This window comes from Poeciliopsis prolifica, unplaced genomic scaffold (assembly GCF_027474105.1).
Source record: "Poeciliopsis prolifica strain line A6 unplaced genomic scaffold, Auburn_PproV2 SCAFFOLD041, whole genome shotgun sequence".
NCBI lineage: Eukaryota > Metazoa > Chordata > Actinopteri > Cyprinodontiformes > Poeciliidae > Poeciliopsis > Poeciliopsis prolifica.
Genome location: NW_026562416.1, coordinates 4,631,246 through 4,650,175, shown reverse-complemented (window position 1 = coordinate 4,650,175; position 18,930 = coordinate 4,631,246). Strand labels below are relative to the sequence as shown.

Sequence of the window (18,930 nt, the reverse complement as noted above, 5' to 3'; positions counted from 1 at the left end):
CATAATGGAAATTGAGATCACACAAAAAAGATTAGTTTATCTTTTGGAATAACTTCCAGATGCCTGAAGGTGTGATATGGATTATATGTGCATAAAAACAACATGGAAATTTTCAGCCATTATACTCTTATACTGTTTGTCTCATAGATTATATCCTGGTGAATAATGTGAGTTTCAACCAAGGACAAAGGCAAAAGACCTTATGAAGATGACTAAAACTTTTAAGAGTATGTTATTATCCACTGGGAGTCCTGCGCCAAGATGGATTGAAAGGCCATTTGGAGAAGAAGAAGAAACCATGTAATATTTCAAATGAAAGATAAATTAGTTACAAAGTGGGTCAAAGACAACAATTTCAACCTTGCGGAGAGTACATCACAACGTCTTGATCTCAGTTCTGTTTTTTTTACAAACTTTTCAGATTTCTTTACTAGATATGTTTTTCATTGAGGAAAAGAAAAACTTAGCTAATCAAAGGCTAGATTCACAGCTAAGGGACTTGCGAAGTTTAACTCGGCCTCACACATCAGTTTGGAAACATTAAATTCATACAACTGTGGTTTTTGTCAGTCACAGTGACATCATGAACATATAAAAACAGAAAGGGTTTTGGCTGGGCCGCCATAAGTATCCATCCGACAAGGTGTGTCGGTGTAAACAGCAATGGTGAGTTTCCAACTGAATATTACAAATCTTAGAATTTCTCAAACTTTTCATCCGGCATTCCAACTAAAAGGTTGTGGCTCATAATTGAAGATAAGTGAACAAACAACCAGTGCAATTGATTCTGGTAATCAGTTACTCTTACTCCCTGCCGCTGGTCCAGAGGTCACTGCAGAGATATATTTGTTGTCTTGCCTCCTCTTTCTTTCTGTCTGTTATGTGTCTCTCTGCTTTGAATTGTGTGAGTGTAAAACTAGAAAATCCATTATAGCCATGGACTGGGTATCCTGGTTACAGAAAAACAAAAAGAAGATCATAGTGAGTATTGCTGGTTGTTCCTGATGGGAATCTGACGTTAACTTTAATGCAGCAGATATAGAGTTTTAGACCCTATGATTTCAAAACCTTGAATTGCAATAAGTAACTATGTTTGTTTATTGAGTCTGAAGAGAAATGTCTGTGCGTCCAAATTCTCATTCAGAATAATAAAGACTGTGTTTTGTTTTTCATCATTATTCTGAACAAATACTGCAAAATATGATTATTAATATTCATATGCATCTTGACAAATTAGATGATCAGCAAAAATTCACTTTATTTAAACAAACCATTTCCAGAAAATAATGGGAATTAAAAAAGCAGGTTTATTTCAAGGGTTTATTGGTGTTTGTTTTGATGAGTACGAGTAGACCCATTTTTTTCAGCATACAGCAGGTGGACTTGGTCAGAACATCTTTTGCCTGAATTACTTCATTATAGTGGTGTGACATAAAGGTAATCTGTCTGTGGCTCTCCTGAAAGGTAAAATAAGCCGGATTGCATCTAGATTGTCTGCATTTGTTCTAGTACCTCTAATATTCCTTGTGAAAATACTTTCAGATAAAGCAAATACTTTCACTCCACTTCTGTATAGTTTGCTTTTGATTTAACTCTGTCAAAAGGCAACTTTCTTGGTAACTATATTTTATAGATTATTCTCTTATAGATGGTGTAAGTGTGTGCTGGTCAAGTGTCAGATCAACAGTCTTACCTTATTGTTTTGTAGGTCGTGACTTGGACATAGCATTTGTTTTTCAGAAATATTTTATGATGTTCAATATATTAAATGTATTTTGGCTTTAATTAGCTTTAAACTATAATCACTAGAAATCAACAGAAACATATCCTCCAAATAATGCTACTTATTTCATTTCATTATATTTTTAATGACATTTTCCTTTTTGAGTTAAATTAGGGAAATTAATTTTGAGCATGTTCAATGCACCAGTAATAAAGGAGTAATGACCCATAGAAATTTCTTCATGAATCTAATTTAGGTCTTTGCTACCCAGTTGAAATATATTAATATTTGAATTAATATTCAAATATTAATTTCAAAATATTTCAAAATAGCATATTTTAAGCCTGACCTGAGTGACTCGAATGAGTCAGAGGAGTTTTATTTAGCTCCGTCTAATGGTGACTTTTAAGTGGAGTCATATTTATAATTCCTGAATGGAAGCAGTTAACTTTGACCTGCAACAGTCATATGACAGGAATAAATGACTATATTGCAGTTACTCAATCTGAACTATAATGTGAGCTTGTGTTTGACAGATTGGGGTCTTGGCGGCAGCAATCGTGATTTTAATCCTTGGTCTTGGATTGGGTCTTGGACTGGGTTTGCACAAAGATAAAGAAGAAGGTAATCCCAGAAACATTCAGGCACCTCCACATTCCAAAACCAGACATGTCGCTGCATGCAGAGTCACTTCATGAAACCAAACACTGACGAGTAAGGTGTTTGTGGAGTTTTGCGTTAGCAACCACATACCTTTGCTAATTCAGCATGTTTTAAGCCTGACCTGAGTGACTCGAATGAGTCAGACGAGTTTTATTTAGCTCCGTCTAATGGGGACTTTAATTTGTTGCAAGTCAAGTCTTTTCAAACACTGTGACTCATAGGTTTAAAGACACTTACTCATGATCACTCGTGATAAACCAGAGATAAGCCAGTTCTTTTGAGAAACATTTCTTGTTTGACAAAGTCAAAAGTGCAACTTTCATTGTTTTGGTTACCACCTCCTATTCATTGCTAGGAAAGAAGAAAAGCTTTGCATTGAGTGTCTAATCAGATCTCTCAATCTCACTTGAGAGTAATGTTACCGAAACTGTGTCAAGTGACCAACTGTCACTCTGATGTATCTCTGTGCCATAACAATGAGATGCAAAATCAAGTTTGCCCCAGTAAACAAGCTAATATATTTTGAAAAGAAAAACATTTTGCACAATGGTAAAATTGAGAAACAGATTTGATTTCCTTGTGTTTACTTCTTAATAAAAACAATGTTAACTCCTTAAAAAATATATAAAATGATGTAATCATGAAATGAACTAAAAACAAATCAAGAAAACTGCAAAGTATAATCAAACACTGAACTGACTTGACATCAATTCAGCAATTTTCTGATGTTATGAGATAACTATTTAGAAATAAGGAAGAAAAGTAAGGAAGAAAAACTTATTTGGGGAAGATATACTATCTTCCTACATTGCTTATTTTCTATAAACTCAAAATAACAATGATAGAGTGCGATTTGCATTTTAATTAATCAACAGATTCCCTCTTTATTAAGCAAATTTATTGGAGATGACCTGAATAATAAAAACTGTTTCTTTCAGTACCTCTGTAAGAACAGATGCTTTGAACGTTTTGACAAAGAAGTCACAGGCTGCAGATATGATACCAACTGTAAATCCACAAACAGTTGTTGCCCCGATTACCATGACATCTCCATGGCCTCACTGATTTCACTCAAATATTTACTGTGAATTGCTAAAGTTCAGAGCACCACTGAAAATGTAAAATGCAGAATTAAATGCTAAGACAGATCCTATTTTTCTCCCTGCAAAAGAGCACAATGATAGTCTTCTCTATATTTTACTTTTGTCTTAGTGTGCACTGTGTGTAAGTAGTTGCTGTTCCTTTCAGCCCAACACTGGGAATGTTCAAGAAAACGTTGTGGTGAAAAGAGGCTGGCAGAGAGCAAATGTCACTGCGACAATGATTGTCTGTCTGCAGGAGATTGCTGCTCCAACTACAAACATGTTTGTCACGGTAAGACATCTGGATCGATGCAATGTGATTTTACATTAGGCCAAAACGCTGCTGGTGCTGCAAAAAGTAATTTCCTCATACAGATGACAGATGTTATATTTATGTCAGTCTTATGCACACCCAGTCAAATAAAGTGCAACCAAAGTAACTTCAAATACTGTTAATCTATTTTGAAATAATTTGCAATAATTTACCATGGGAATAACATTTATCCCAGTATCCAAACCAATGTGGTGTTATGTGAAAATACTATTTCCCTCTGGGCCTGTTAATGCATTATCATTTAGTTCAGGTTTTGGAGCCTCATTGACTACTGTCAAACTTATACAATCAGAAATTCACTTGGACTAGTGGTTGTTAAAACCTCACCAGGTTTTGGATTGTGTATTTAAATTTAACAGTGAATCCAAGCAGATCAATACATGAAGAGTGAGTTGCTTTCTGAGTAAATCTATCTGTAAGGCATGTCCTCATAGACATTGGTCAAAATGGCTATGAGGACATTTCAGGAGAGGAAAGCTCAGAAAGCTATTTCTGAAGTATTTTTATATGTATCATCCAGCAGAGAACCAGGAAAAGCACATTCACTGATCACTATAAATCATCAGAGGTTCTGAAACAGAAAAGGCTTTGATTTAGAGCTGTTGAATGGACTGCTGTGCAACTTAATGAAAATGTCTGATAAAATGTTAGTTTTTCAGTTCTGCACAATATTGCACTGAACAGCAGGGTTCTGTGCTGCACAACATTCTGTACAGAGAGGAGTCCAGAGAAATCTCAGGACTCCTTCTAGTTCTACCAAACTGTGACTAAATAAATTAGGCAAGTATTACAAGAAAATGCATAGCATTTTTACACATGGTATTTCTGAAGCCTTTTGAATGTTCTGAAGCTCACAGTGAATAGAGGAAATATGCAAATTTGAGAGATTCAACTTCCAACTCTTCATATACCAGGGTAGGCCTGGCCTGAGGATTTCTGTGTTCAAATATATGTCAGTTTCTCATAAAGGAGTCAAAATGTGTCTCCACATGAGCTTGGAATGTTCATAAGTTATTTTTTAAATAAGTCAAGCCTTAAAAGTTTAGCATACAATTCTGAATCGACTCAAATTTAATTTGAGTCGATTCAGAATTGAGAATTCAGAATTGAGTTGAAATCTCAAACTTGGGTCGTCATCTCTGAAATGAGCTAAGGTGCATTTCTTACATCCAGTCCTTTTGTGGGATTTCATGAGAAATGCTGTGGTGATGTCACTGTGGAAATAAATGTGTGAGGGTGCAGTTCTGATGTCAAACTTGGACACAGGCAAGTTTACAAGGCACAGTACCTTCCAGAAAGCAATAAAACAGCTGGCTGATTTTCTAGGTTGATGTAATGATCTTCCAGAAATCCATTTATTAACGTTTTTGCAGAACTTACAAAAGGTTAAGCAGGAAACAGTTCCAAAGATGAGATTAAAATGCCTAATTTTAATTAAAATATTTACTCTTTTATGTGTATGAACATGTGCACAGTCATTGAGACATTTATAAGGTTCCCTGTGGAAAGGTTGACTTCATTGCAGTTAAAATTGATGTCTCCAGTATGACCTCGCTGTACTGGAGAGTATGGTGAACATTGGATAGAAACCCACAGAAACTCACAGGACAACTGAACTATTTTGTTCTTCTGTATGTCCATTAATTACCCAAGAGAGGATGAGGCATACTGAACATAATACTGTGACATGCAGTTATGAAATACACCCCCTCTTCAGTGCTATTCATGTGTTCTATTTGCTGTAGGAGAAACAGAGTGGGTAGAGGACCAATGTGATGACTTGTCAGCTCCCAAATGTCCTGAAGGGTAAGCCGTTCCACAAAAGTTCAGTAGGTTCACTTGGATTTTCTCAAAAATTAAATGTTTCATCTAAATGTGCATTTCTGGTATGAAATGGTTCCAGCATACCTTCTTACATGCAATAACATTAAATGTTCTTTTACAAGTTTTGTAATGAGGTATTTACACAGTCAAAGCCATTACATCACCACAGACAAATATTTTCAAAGATTTTGTGCAAGAATATGGTTATAAAATGCTGCTTGGGCCAAAGCATTTATGGCTGCATGCAAGTGTTAAGTAGATGTTATCATCTCTGCGTGTATGTTCCCTTATAGCCTTCTCTTATGTTGAATGACATGTTTGCATCTTATCAGTTAGTTTATGTTAATAATTAATTGAAGTATCTCTTCTCCTTCTATTCAGTTTTTTCTCTTTTCTTTTGTTTTCTCATAGCTTTAAGCGACAGCCGCTGCTGCTGGTGTCTCTGGATGGACTAAGAGCTGAATACTTGCAGAGATGGAGTCATCTCATGCCTGTCTTGGACAAACTCAGTTAATATCAAGCATAATACAATGTGTTCTGATTTTGTGCGACAAGAAAACCACACTGCATTTTTATCTAATGATGCACTCCTTAAAATATCCTGACCAGAAAAACTTAAAAATTGATAGCACTTCCTTTTCCTGCCAGTCATGGTGATTCTGATTGTAAACAATGATCAGGAAAGGTGGTTTTAATCCTGGAAGTGGAGACAGGATTTCCTATTAAACTTCTCATGAAGTGATAGTCAGTAACAAGTTCATTCATGCTTTTAATCTAAAATCACCAGTTGAGGAATCTGAATTAATGAGTTAGAACATTTAATTGCCCTTTGGGATCAGTTGAGTATATTTGAATTGGATCAAATTTTCAGTTCTTTGATCTGTTGCCATCCAGTGACAGAATGTAAACTCACATGAACATACTGACCCACAAGCCGTTTCCCTCATTCCAAGGAAGACTTTGACTGAATAACATGACTCCACTATGTTCTGCATGTCATCTTCAGGAAGCTGTGGAACATCGACTCCCTACATGCAGGCAGCATTTCCAAGCAAGACTTTTCCTAATCACTACACAATTGTCACGGTAAAGACTCATAAAACTTCACTAACAAACCTACACACAAATTTATGTGTATCTGTAAAGGCCTGAACTTTGTATATGTATGAGAATGAAAACTACTCAAATTACTAAATTAAATCCATAATAACCTGTTTGAAGGAGTTTATATTTTTATGTAAAAGGTAAAGTGTTTATAAAACACCTTTTAGATCACAATATTTAATGTAAAATTACTTGGATAAGTTCAATATGTTGTATTTTAGTCAGTTGAAATATCTCTGCTTTGCATAAAAAAACTCCTGGAGATTTTCAGAATATGATTTCCATGGATTCCAGTTCAACAGCATCTCAACAAACTGCATTTTTTACTTGCACATTTATATGTATTTACCTAAATGTAGTGATTAAGATACGCAAGGAAATAATGTGGTATGACTTATGCATCGATATAAACCAACACTTTTATCAATGACTAGGGTTTATGATTATGGCAGATTTAATCACACAACTGAAAACAATGCATATTTTTTAAAAATGTTAATAAAATGTCATATTTTGAATTAAGACCAATATTGAAAAGTACATAACTGGGAATGAAAAAAAAACTATTGTAGGTTTTCAACATTTGACCAGAGCACTTTCTTCCACTTTGTTGTTTTTCCTACAGGAGTTGTGGCAATCAACTATAAAAGTATTTTATTCAATAGATGTAAGCTTTGTCTTAAATTTGTTTATACATTTTAAATAAAGCATCAATGCTCTAAATTTCTTTACAACTGCATACCTGATGAGCAGGAATCTTGGGCTCCCTGACAAAAAAATCTATCTGACCTATCAAAATTGTCACAATTATTAATTGTGACAATTTTCCAAAGAAAGCAATTGGACCTTGCTTTCTTTGGTCCAATACTGATAACTAGCACAATAATTACTGCTCATGAGTTTTACATCCAACAGTCACCGTCAAGTGGGTCAAGCAGGAGCGAACCTTTACATGCAGATCCAGGGGGTTCAGGCCATATAAGCATGTGTGTTTTTACATAACATTTTTACAGCTAAAAACAGTCTTTGAAAATACAATATAATAAATTTTGTAATTGACAGGGCCCCATTTTTTCTTTTTCTTTTTTTACTTCAATGAACAAAAAATAAAAATATGAATTGTAGACAGCCTCCTATTGGTCAGCCCTTGGAATTGTCATAATTGTTTCCCTATATTATACCCCTGCCGATGGTGTGCTGTCTTCCTATTCCTTGATCTTCATGGTGCTATTTTGTAACATAAACTCTCAAACAGACTTCTGAGGTCTTCACAGAACATGTTTTTTATGCTGAGATTAAGACACTATTTTAGAATGCTAATGTGTATTGAACTCCCAAATAAACTTGTTTTTGTTGATAAACTTTCTAAATATTTTACTTAGGGTTCTAGTTTTATGTTTCTGTGTCACAGGGGTTTAGTTGCACTTTACATAGTTGCTTTTCAGCTTCTTAACTTTTCCTGGATCTTGATTGAACTTTGCTGAACTTTCTAATTTCTGAGTCAGAAAATTCCAAGCAATCTCGTGGAACGTTTTTTTCCAAACCCATGCAAGGGAATCCCATTGTATGTCTTTTCACAGTTTTACAGCAGCTTGATAGACTGCATTTGTTACTTACGCGCGCATGATTTAACCTTTGATGACAAGATTAAGTCATCAGTGTATTGTAGCAATGCTATGACATGATACTGATTGAGTAAGTCATTAAGTCATGACTAACATTCATTAGCAGGAGTTCAGCGTTTAGTCATGCAGTTGGCATTTAAGAAAATGTTGAATAGAATGTTATATCTCTCATTCTGTTGCTCATGTTACCTTCATTTCATGTTCAGGGTCTGTATCCAGAGTCCAATGGTCTGATTGACAACAATATGTATGATCCAGTGTTTAATGCTTCATTCAGCCTGGGCAATGATGAGAAAAACAACCCAGCCTGGTATCTTGGACAACCTGTGAGTCCTTCTAAGTTTGACTCTGGCTCAGGGTCAAACTTTTTGTTGAATTATTATTTTTCCTTTTGTTTTATTCCAATTAAAACATATATCTTTATTGTTTTTCACTAGTGCATGTTCAGATAGTTCTCCTTTAATTATAACCTAACATCGATATATTGAGAAGAGCAAGCAGAAACAGGAGATGCAAAGAAGAGGCTGGGAAATGTTTTCCTTTGGCTTGTAAAGATCAAAATGAAAAATTGTGGTAGAAATTTGATCTCTAAAAATTATTTCTTCAGCTTTCAGTAAAGTATCATGTCCTGTTTCTCTCAACAGATTTGGAACACAGCAAAACATCATGGTCTGAAATCTGGGACCTTTTTCTGGCCAGGATCAGATGTCAAAATTAACGGAAGTTTCCCTGACATCTACAGGCCTTATGATGGGTAAGATGCAGATGCAATGTACTAAAATACATCCAGAAAAACTGTAGACAGCCAAATCGAGCACAATCCACTCGGTCCTAATTTCTGTAAAGAAGCAAAAGAGGATTTTATATCTCTCAGCCTTACTGTAAAGCAGATTCAGGATGATGTTTCATCTTTGCGTGGGAATGTCTGACGCCTCAATGGATCAACAGATGTTAACTTTATCAGCTTACGTCTTAACATTTTGGCCTTCGGGAAATCTAATACAGTCTGTTTATCATAATTTATTACACAGATAGCAGCTATTTACACTACATTCATGTTCTTGTTTTTCTCAAGGCTTTTGACATCAATGCATGGCAGATTTAGTTTTTCCCAAGTAAGATAGGACTGACATTTACTGGATCAAAACCAATGGGAAGTGTCATATATTAGGCATATTTTTACAGAAACCTGGATGAACTGTACTGCTTATGATGCCAAACATTTTAAATGGGGTTTTAAAAAGGGCTTTGAGGCTACAAACATTGCAATTAAATTAAACTTTTTTTTTTTTTTTTGTTATGCACAGAACAAACTTATTCTTTACCATTTGACCAAAACTTAATAAAGTTAAAGGTTTAAATATTTCACGTGTTAATTAAAGCTAGGCACTGCTCAAAAATAAAGACCACACTAAAATAACAAACCCTAGATCCTTTATTTGTTATTTAGTGAAATGCATTGAGAACAAAATATTACACAACACTTGGGCATGGTTCCGTCAAAGTCAATGCATATGGAATTGAAGTTCAGGGGTAAGCCTTAAAATCTGCTGTTCAGATCAAATCCAGACTTGAATTATCTCACAGAGAGCGCTGGGCAAAAATGTCTGGTTCAAAACTATGTTCTCAATTAAATTCTACTTTGTGATGATTTTCGTTTTCACAGAAACCAAAGAGAACACAGTGATGCTTATGACAATATGTCCAAAAAGAGATGTGATCAATTTTGCAAGTTACTGTAAATGGTTCCAGTGGATTCAAGAACAGTTCAGAGTTCTCAGTCATTTTATTTTTCAGATCATAACTCACGACACATATATTCAGCTAAAAAGCAGATGTTCTGTTGATACAGACAGAAGGAATTAACAGAAATGCTCCCATAAACCAGCTTTAGGAGAACTTGACATTTGAGCCCTACCCTGTTGGTTCAGAATAAGAGGTTCCTGTTGGTTTTGGGTAATAACACATGACAATGGTTGAAAGCCAAACCTACATTAATGAGGTAGTTGTGGTTCAAAGTGACATTTACACTTTGAACCAATGGACAAAAATATTTACACAACCTAACCGTCTTTTATAACAGAAGAGGTCATGGCAATATTGAGAACCATAAATTATTTTGGTGTCTGTGAGCAATGATTGTGGGAGAAGGTGTTGTGACATGCAGTTTTACAAACGCAAGGTTTGGAAACAGAACTGATAATGGCAATTAATACTGAAGAAGTTCAACATTCAACAGTCAGGATGACTCAGCTGATAATAGGTGAAAACTAAAAGCACATTTCTGTAGAAACAAAAACAAAGCAGCTTGGAGACTATTTACCAGAAAAAATGAATGAAAGGTCACAGGATAAGATAATTAAAACCTCAAGAAACAGACAAACTGGTTCCATTTATATGCATCTTGTACAGTTTAACTTTGATTGAAATCAATCCACCTACTTTCATAACAATCCAATCAAATAGTAAAACTCAAAACCAGTCACATCCAGTTTAGTACTGCAAAAATTATAATACAGTGCCAGTTTTGATTGATAATTTATTGCTAATCGGTCAAAATTAGCCATATCTAAGGAATCTCTATCAGTTTCAATGAATCTTTGAGTGCAGCAACTATTAATTCTGAGCAAGCATGAAGCATCAGTGGAAAGGAAAGACTTCTCTTTAGCTTTAATAAACTCCTCCAGCCGGTCCAGGTTCTTTATGAAGGGCAATCTTCTACTGATGGCTGAAAGAGGAAAAGCAGGAAGAAGCAGAGAAACAATTACACACTGTGGCAGAGGCACTTTTCACAGGAACTCTGAGGCACTGCTAAATATGAAATTATATGTGCTTGGAAGAGAATTGATGAGCTATTTTGGTTTAGCAAAGACAATAACCATAAAATCTGTAAAAGAATAAAAACATTAGAAATATTGAGTAGCAGGAGAAATTGTTCTTGATAAAACTCAAAAGGAAAAAGGGAATAGAAAGCATTTATCATAATTACAATGTACAATAGCAAATTAATATCACATGCTTTCTAGTTTATTGATGAGCCTGAGTAAGAAAAAAAAAACACTAATAAAACATGGAAAACTCAAACTTCTGGTATAAATTATTTTTGGTAATAAATTGCTCTTATACATGATATTTCTTTTTCAGAGATGTGCCGTTTGAAGAAAGAGTATTTACAATTCTGAAGTGGCTGCAGCTGCCAGATAATGAAAGGTTAGTAAAATGATATTTACTTTCCGATTATCAGTTAAGTTATCAAAGTGAAATGATTAGATCTTACGTTAGTTTCTTTTCACATTATCACTCTTAGATTATTGTTTTGAAATGATCGTCAGATTTCTAATTTTAATATCAATAACTGTCTGTCAGGCCTGATTTCTACACACTCTATCTGGAGGAACCTGATAAAGCCGGGCATAACTTTGGTCCCGTCAGTGCAGGGGTAAGGCCATTTCAGTTTATTGTGAGACAATAAGGAACCTAAAGAATCAGATAATCTTAGATGACCTGCATGCTCTTTTAAAGCTTCTCATAAATTTACCTTCTGTTATCTCAAATTCCCCTAATCCGCAATCATTCACAGACAATTTTATCATCATTATTTCTTTAATGCACCCTATCATAGCTGATTATAAAAGAGTAAAAGTTTTTTATTGCACAGTAAGGAATGTGTAAAGTCCATTTATAGATTAGAATATAACAGAACTTCTGGTGCAACAGCAGCAAAGTGACGGGCAATTAAACCAAGGTTAGAATGAAATATATATTCAAAAAGAACAACATACTGTCCAGTAATTGTAAATTTTCAACATAAACTATGCAATTAAAATAGAGCACTTCTCCTCCAAAGGAATGGGCAACTGGGTAGGTTAAGTTAAATAATGTGCAAAATGTGCCAGTGTAATTGATTATTTACATTAAGTGACAACTATATGTGCCATGGGGATCAAATACTGATACTGATTATAATCAATTATGTTCAAGTTATTATATATTCTGTTACTCCACTTTCACATTAAACTCCTGTAGAAATCGATTGTTCACGTCTTTGGGTGCAAACTTGCAGAAATATTTTTAGGAATTAAGTGGAATTAAATAATTCACAGCTTAAGGGAAGAACTAAAATGTCTAACCACTTCCAACCCCAGTACATAAGAAACCTATTCCAGCCCAGCTACATGTTGGATACTCAAACTTTCCACCTCCATGAGTTCCAAGTTACCCACCGTCATCTAAAGGCTCTCTTACTCAGAAGCTCACCTTGAACTCCTGTCAAACATTTCTAAACATCCATTCATCTTAAGCACTAGCAAACTAAAACCTTCCCCTTTAGGGATTTAAGCTCGTCTCTATTTTGGCTTCCGAGTTAATTGCCACCTCGGAAAGTTGGCAGGAATCCATTTAGATGACATACAGCTTGACCACACAGGTGAGCAAACAATAAAAAAAATGCATACTCGATGTTTGAAAATATTTTGTGCCATTCACATTTTCATTTACGTTTTTGTGTAGGTGGTGTTTAACAGAGTAGCATTAATAGAAACAATGAGCTCATGTGCTGTTTACTCCTTGTGGTCCATTGCTGTTTATGAGCTATGTTTTAGACACCATAATTTTATTTAGTAAATAAGGTTGTAAAGTTAAAAGCATTTAGAAAGCCACTCTCATGTAGATGCAAACTTTGGACTTGAGATTCAAAGTGAAGATGGACTCACTTTGATAAACTTAACTGAGTCATTCAGAGGAAAGAAAACAAACTGCATTTTAATAAACTGAAACAGGAACAGGCTTTTGGGTTTTGCTTTCCCGAAACAGAAAGCAAAACCAGGTGTGGAAGGATATGGAAAACTACTATTCAAATCAATCAAAGGAAATGCAAAAGAGGTCAAGACTGAACAAAAAATAAGTTGCAATATGAGCAAGGAATGCCCTCTGCTACCCGTGTGTGCTGTGATATTCAGAGTACATCTAGGCCTAATAATATTGGCATAGGCCAAGGCTGCAATACACCATGAAACACATTGATTGGTGCAAAGAGATGTAGTCGGACATTTTATAGACTGAGTTTTACAGCTGGTCCTCATTCTGTTTGCACCACAGAACTCTACAAAGCATGGTGGCTTAGGTATTTCCTACTGGAATGTTTTCTTATACAATGATGTTTCTTAGACCTCTTTCCACTCCATTAAATTATCTAAGGAGGTCAAGTTGACAATATGCTGAAGAAGAAATACAATGAAATGTGGGATATAAGCAGACAGTACCCCAAACATGCCATCAGGAAAGCACTATCCTGATACCCAAGCAACTAAATGAACGTTATCGAGTGTTAATCCAAAGGTGATCTCAAGCAAACTGTTTCTGAGGAAAACTAAGGAATGCTGAAGTAATTGTGAAATGCATAACAGTTGCCATTGCTTGGCAAAACTTTTCACTCATCTTTGAAGTTGGTCAATTTTATAAAATGAAGTTAATGGAGTGATGGAATGTGACAACAATCTACAAAGTGCCTCCTCCATTTTTTTTTATTTTGGAACAGAAGATTCAACATTCCTGATGCATTTTTGGATCTAGACAAAAAAGCTGTTACATTTTGGAGCTTTGTTCCATTTATTCAAATATAGTGCGATCATTTTGACCACAGCAATACCTCAAATATTTTCATAACGTATTGGTGAGCACAAATGTCAGCCTCCTAGAAATTTTAAGAACCACTATCTCCCCACTGTTGGACTATGATACTGTTGAATTTTCATTGCCATGAAGATGAACGCTTGGCAACAAACCAAAGCTGTTCAAAGGGTGGCATCTGCACCGCCTACACAGCAAGTCGAAATGCCAATTCTGGAGAAAACGTTACTGTATGCAGGAGAGGAATCAGAAAATGTTATAACCTAATTACCAAACACCAAGCAAGTGGGTTGTAGGGACAAGTCCCTACATTATCAGACATTTCAACAAAAAACAAACACAAAAAGAAACAGACTATGCAAAGGTTATTTTGCTTAAAATTATTTACAAATATTTTATTATTTTCCAGTTTGAAGTTATAGGGAAATTAAATGTTGTGGTAATTCATTCTTAAAACTTCTTCCAAGCATTGTTCTAGTTGCCGACAGCTGTGGGCAGGAAGGATCTCCTATAGCAATCTGTATTACAGCAACTCTTTAGAAGCTTCTGACTGAAGACACACTCATGCTGTATAACAGTTTCATAAAGAGGGTGCTCAGAGGTATAACTACTGTTTTGAAGAAAATTTTCAATCAACTCTTGATGGTCATTGTCAGATTTTACAACAAATCAATAAAGTTAAAAAATACAATCAACTCAATATGGGGCATGCAAGCTGAATTATGTGACTTAATAGAAATTATGTTAAACTTTACAGTATAAACTAGGAACCACTTATGTAAATAAGTCACACTGTTTAGATAAGTGGGAGTGGCTAATCTAAGGTTTCTCGTAGCATCATAATAATTATGAGTCTATGTACAGTGTTTACAAAGTAGAAGAATATTTTTCAGCCATATGTACACCTCTATCCAATAAAGAGCCCTGAAGAAGATGAATGGGTTACAAGACTGTCTCCATCTTCTATCTAGAGTCTGTTTCAGAGCCACTGCAGGAACATAACAATTATTTCCCCTTAACCCTCAAAGAAGTGAGATCTATACTCAGAAACAACATGTTTAAAGGACACTCAAAGTGAAAGTCTGCCATTTGTGTGCTTTGGCAGCAGATGACCACCAGCTGATAAAACATGAACATCCTGTTTCTACAAAACATGCCTCTTAAGAGATGAGTTTGACTAATGGGTGAGAGAGGGAGGATAACGATAAATTCTTCTGTCTGTCTGCGTTTCATTTTTGATAAGAAAGACAGTGACGTGTTTTAGAAGAAAACAAACTGCAGATTACTAAGTGGAAGTTTGAAGTCTGAACAAGACTGGAATTGAATATTTTAAGTATATGTAATTTCCTCCTCCATTAGATATTTCAACAGTGGAATTATTGTGGATTATGTAGTCATTTGTCCCCCTCTACTGTTGTTTCTCTCTTTCAGGAATAAGGGTGAGATATTACAGCACCAGAGAGCAGATTTTGTTTACTCATCATGTCAACAACTTTAGTCACTCTGAATAAATGCACATTGCATCTCAACCACATGCTTTTCTTAGAAATTAACAAACTTCAGGAATTGTAGCTTTACATTTCACTGCTGTGTTTGGAAAAAAATGATAGATGAACTGGTTGGTTTCCAAGCATGGATGAGGCATATAAACCAGGTCTAAAAATGTCCACAAGGATGTTTAGCATAAAACCAGTAGGAAACCAGTTAGGATTTGTTGTTTAGGATTATTTTTCATGTGTCTAAGGTAAGTGTTTTCATATTTTACTCATACAACTATTGAGAGGTAGTTTTTTTTTCTATCAGCACTTCTGATAATCCGGCTGACATTGTGTTTGGCTTTGAATTTTACTCAAGCCCAAACATATCAATTTTAAAGAACTCATTTCTTTTTTTTTTTTTTTTTTTTTGTTTGCACCTTCTCACTTTGTTTAATTTTCATTTTCTTCACTGTGGAGATTTGGTTATTGACATATTTCCCATCAGTTTCCAATTCAAGGTAGGCTAGAACTTTGGTGGATTCTTGATTGCTCCAAAACACAATTTGGCATTCTTGCATGACAATGACTTGAAAAGGATCAGCAAACTAGTTTTAAAATATATAAAGCAGATTAACAGTAGCGCTGCCTTCCTAAATATCTAACATCAACCATATTGAAAATCTGTCAACTTTCTTAAAGTATGGAGACAACCAAGTGGTCAGTTCTACCTAAAACAAAAGGCATACATTCTTTTTGACTGGGTGCATTGATTGTACAATATGCAACTCAAATCATTTTTAATTTCCAGAATTGCATTTACAATTATGAATTCACTGTTGACTAGATAATATAGAAATACAACAAAACTTTAACTTCAAAAAAGTTAATTCATTGCACCTGAGTTAATGTAATCCTGAATGTCTTTTGATCAATTCTGTGTGAATATACTTAAATCTGCAAATGTCAGCATTTTTATGGATGGTTATGAATGTTTGTGAGCAACAGATGTCTCTGCAATCTCCTCTGGATTATTATCACTTAACCAAGCTTTGTGTTGAAGCCAACTAAAATTCTGTCTAGGTATTAGACCAATTGTTTCCCTTTAACATTATTTAATTTATTTTATGCCATTTTCTGCAGAAAAAAAAAATATTTTTGCTGAATATTTTTCTTGATCTTTTGCAGACAAGCACAGCAATCCAGAAAGTGGATAAAATTATGGGTCAGCTCATGAATGGCCTCAAGCAAATTGACCTGCATCGCTGTCTCAACATCATTGTTGTTGCTGATCATGGTAACTCAGAACACACTGCACATAAAAATGTATTGAACTTTATTTCATTCAGATGAACATTACTCTTTAGTGCCAGTAGACCCAGTCAGTGTTTTGAGCCAGAGAACTATTTTGGCTGTAGTTGTGAATTTTCTCTTTCTGACGAACAGTTAAGAGAAACCACAGTTAAGTTTTAAGAACTAGTCATGAATCTGCCAAACTTCTAAGAAAACCTAAATCCACTGCGTATTTTTTTGTTTGTTTGAATACAACCTTCATTCAGTCAAGATGCTTTTTCTTCATTTTTCTTTTTTTTCTGCTCCCCTCCAAGTTTCACGATGAAGAAAACCAAAAGTCTGAAAATATCAAAATGTCTGACAAGTCAAGAGCTATTTCAAGTGTTTCTTTCTTTAGTCGATTATTTTAGTTAAGACAGTTGTTGGATCAAAACTCTCCCCTTTTCTGTGTGTCTGAGACGGTGCCTCGTTTCTTCAAGTTGTCAAACCACAAACACAGAAATGCGACCAAATTAAGAAAACTGCTCAAGCTGTTTTCCCACTAAATGAAACCTTGTGCGTTCATATTAAGTGCTCAGGAGATGCAAACAAACCTTGAAGACAATAAAAACCGACAGCCTGGCATCCTGCCTGTGTGTGGATGTGGCTGGAGTACAGCCTGTACTCTCAGCTTGCTAATGGATGAGTGTTGCTCATCATTATACATCATCCTTTAATGCACTGCAGTTGTGCCAATCCACCTCACATGAGATTGTTAACTGGATTACTGTGCTATAAAGCTGTGAGAAACTGTTGTTCTGGAAAAAACTGCAGCAGAAAACCTCAATTTTATGTTTCATCAGCTTTTAACACTAAATGCCATTTATTACCATTCATGTTAAAAACTGTGTACAGGAAATAGTAGACTAATTTAAATATTTTATTTCAACAATAATATTAAAAGCATAAACTAATATGATATGCAGTCTAGACAAGAGATATCTGAAGCTATTTGTAGCCCCACACTAGATGAACACAAGGAAAGCAACAATCGTAGTTCATGTCCTGGATGTCTCTGTGGTGGCTGTGGAAAGTCCAGATCAATCTCCCTGCAAAACTCGTGATCTGCTTCACAAAATATTGAGGCTCCACTTATTTTTTCCCGACAACATTCTACTCAACTTTAGATTAACATGCTTATGCACATGCTTTGTGAAGAGCCAGCTTTTCTTTCCAGCAATGTCGTACTGGAGTCCACCTTTCCAAGAGGGTGACAGTGAGAGAGTGTTGAGCAACAGTCAACTCAACTATATTTCAATTGATTGTGTAGTATTATCTGACATGTCTGTATTACTATTTTTTTTATTTGCCCTTCTGTAATGTTGTAATACTCTGAGAACTAGTTATAAATAGCTGTAAATAATAATCATAAAAATTTGTAGAATTATGCAGTTAAAATATATCAATGTGTTTAATGAATCCAGAAGATTGTGTTTCACCTTTTGACTCTTAGGTATAAATTAACCTTTGTTACACTTAGTTTTTAGATGCAATGTGTTCTAGTTTTTTAAAACATCTCAGTAGTTCTGTGATGCACTTTATTGCAAGAGTCCAATGCTTTGCAGGTATGGAGGAAATCAGCTGTGACAGAAAGGAGGTGATGAGTGAGCTGGTGGGAGACATCAGTAATTATTTTGTGAACGAGGGGCCATTTGGACGCATCAGAGCCAGGAATGAAGACTATGTTAGTAAGTAGATGTGTTACTGCTATAGAGATCATTAGAATATGCTTTAGGCTTTGCTCATCACAATGATTGAGTAGGTATCAGTGTGGGAAGAAGGATGTTGTTTGTCTGTCACTTTGTGGAAAAAGTCTGTGCCTGTTTGGGTTTCAGAGGGAGGAAGCCACAAAATTATCTCAACTTTGATTAATTATATTCAACCTCTAAACAATTGCACAATGGAATGGATTTCTTTGTTGCATTGCTCTCATGCAACAAAGAAATCCATTCAAGAGCATGGATGTAACAGATATGATATAATCTGTCAACAACCTTGATAGCTCCATTATTCACAATCAAGAAATGGTATGTTTTGGGCACTCTTCTCACGAAATTCAGATTTGGTTCACGCTCCTTCAAGGAACACTCAAATCATGTCCCATAGAAGTTAATTTGCAAGTGTTTATGTCAAGAGGAAG

General features: G+C 35.2%; 1 protein-coding gene across 3 annotated transcripts in view; it reads left to right on the top strand.

Moving 5' to 3' along the window:
- The first annotated feature begins 715 nt into the window (after nt 1-715).
- LOC129375795 (venom phosphodiesterase 2) overlaps nt 716-18,930 on the top strand; it is a 38,335-nt gene continuing 20,120 nt past the window's right edge. The window contains exons 1-12 of one of the 3 annotated variants that reach the window (XM_055055076.1): nt 716-981; nt 2,260-2,347; nt 3,635-3,760; nt 5,548-5,608; nt 6,038-6,135; nt 6,633-6,712; nt 8,562-8,681; nt 9,000-9,109; nt 11,500-11,565; nt 11,722-11,794; nt 16,647-16,755; nt 18,356-18,478. In XM_055055076.1, coding sequence (XP_054911051.1) covers nt 937-981; nt 2,260-2,347; nt 3,635-3,760; nt 5,548-5,608; nt 6,038-6,135; nt 6,633-6,712; nt 8,562-8,681; nt 9,000-9,109; nt 11,500-11,565; nt 11,722-11,794; nt 16,647-16,755; nt 18,356-18,478 — 1,099 coding nt within the window. In that variant the 5' untranslated portion in view covers nt 716-936. The remainder of the gene's footprint in view (nt 982-2,259; nt 2,348-3,634; nt 3,761-5,547; nt 5,609-6,037; nt 6,136-6,632; nt 6,713-8,561; nt 8,682-8,999; nt 9,110-11,499; nt 11,566-11,721; nt 11,795-16,646; nt 16,756-18,355; nt 18,479-18,930) is intronic. The other 2 variants (XM_055055074.1, XM_055055075.1) reach the window with 2 other exon arrangements.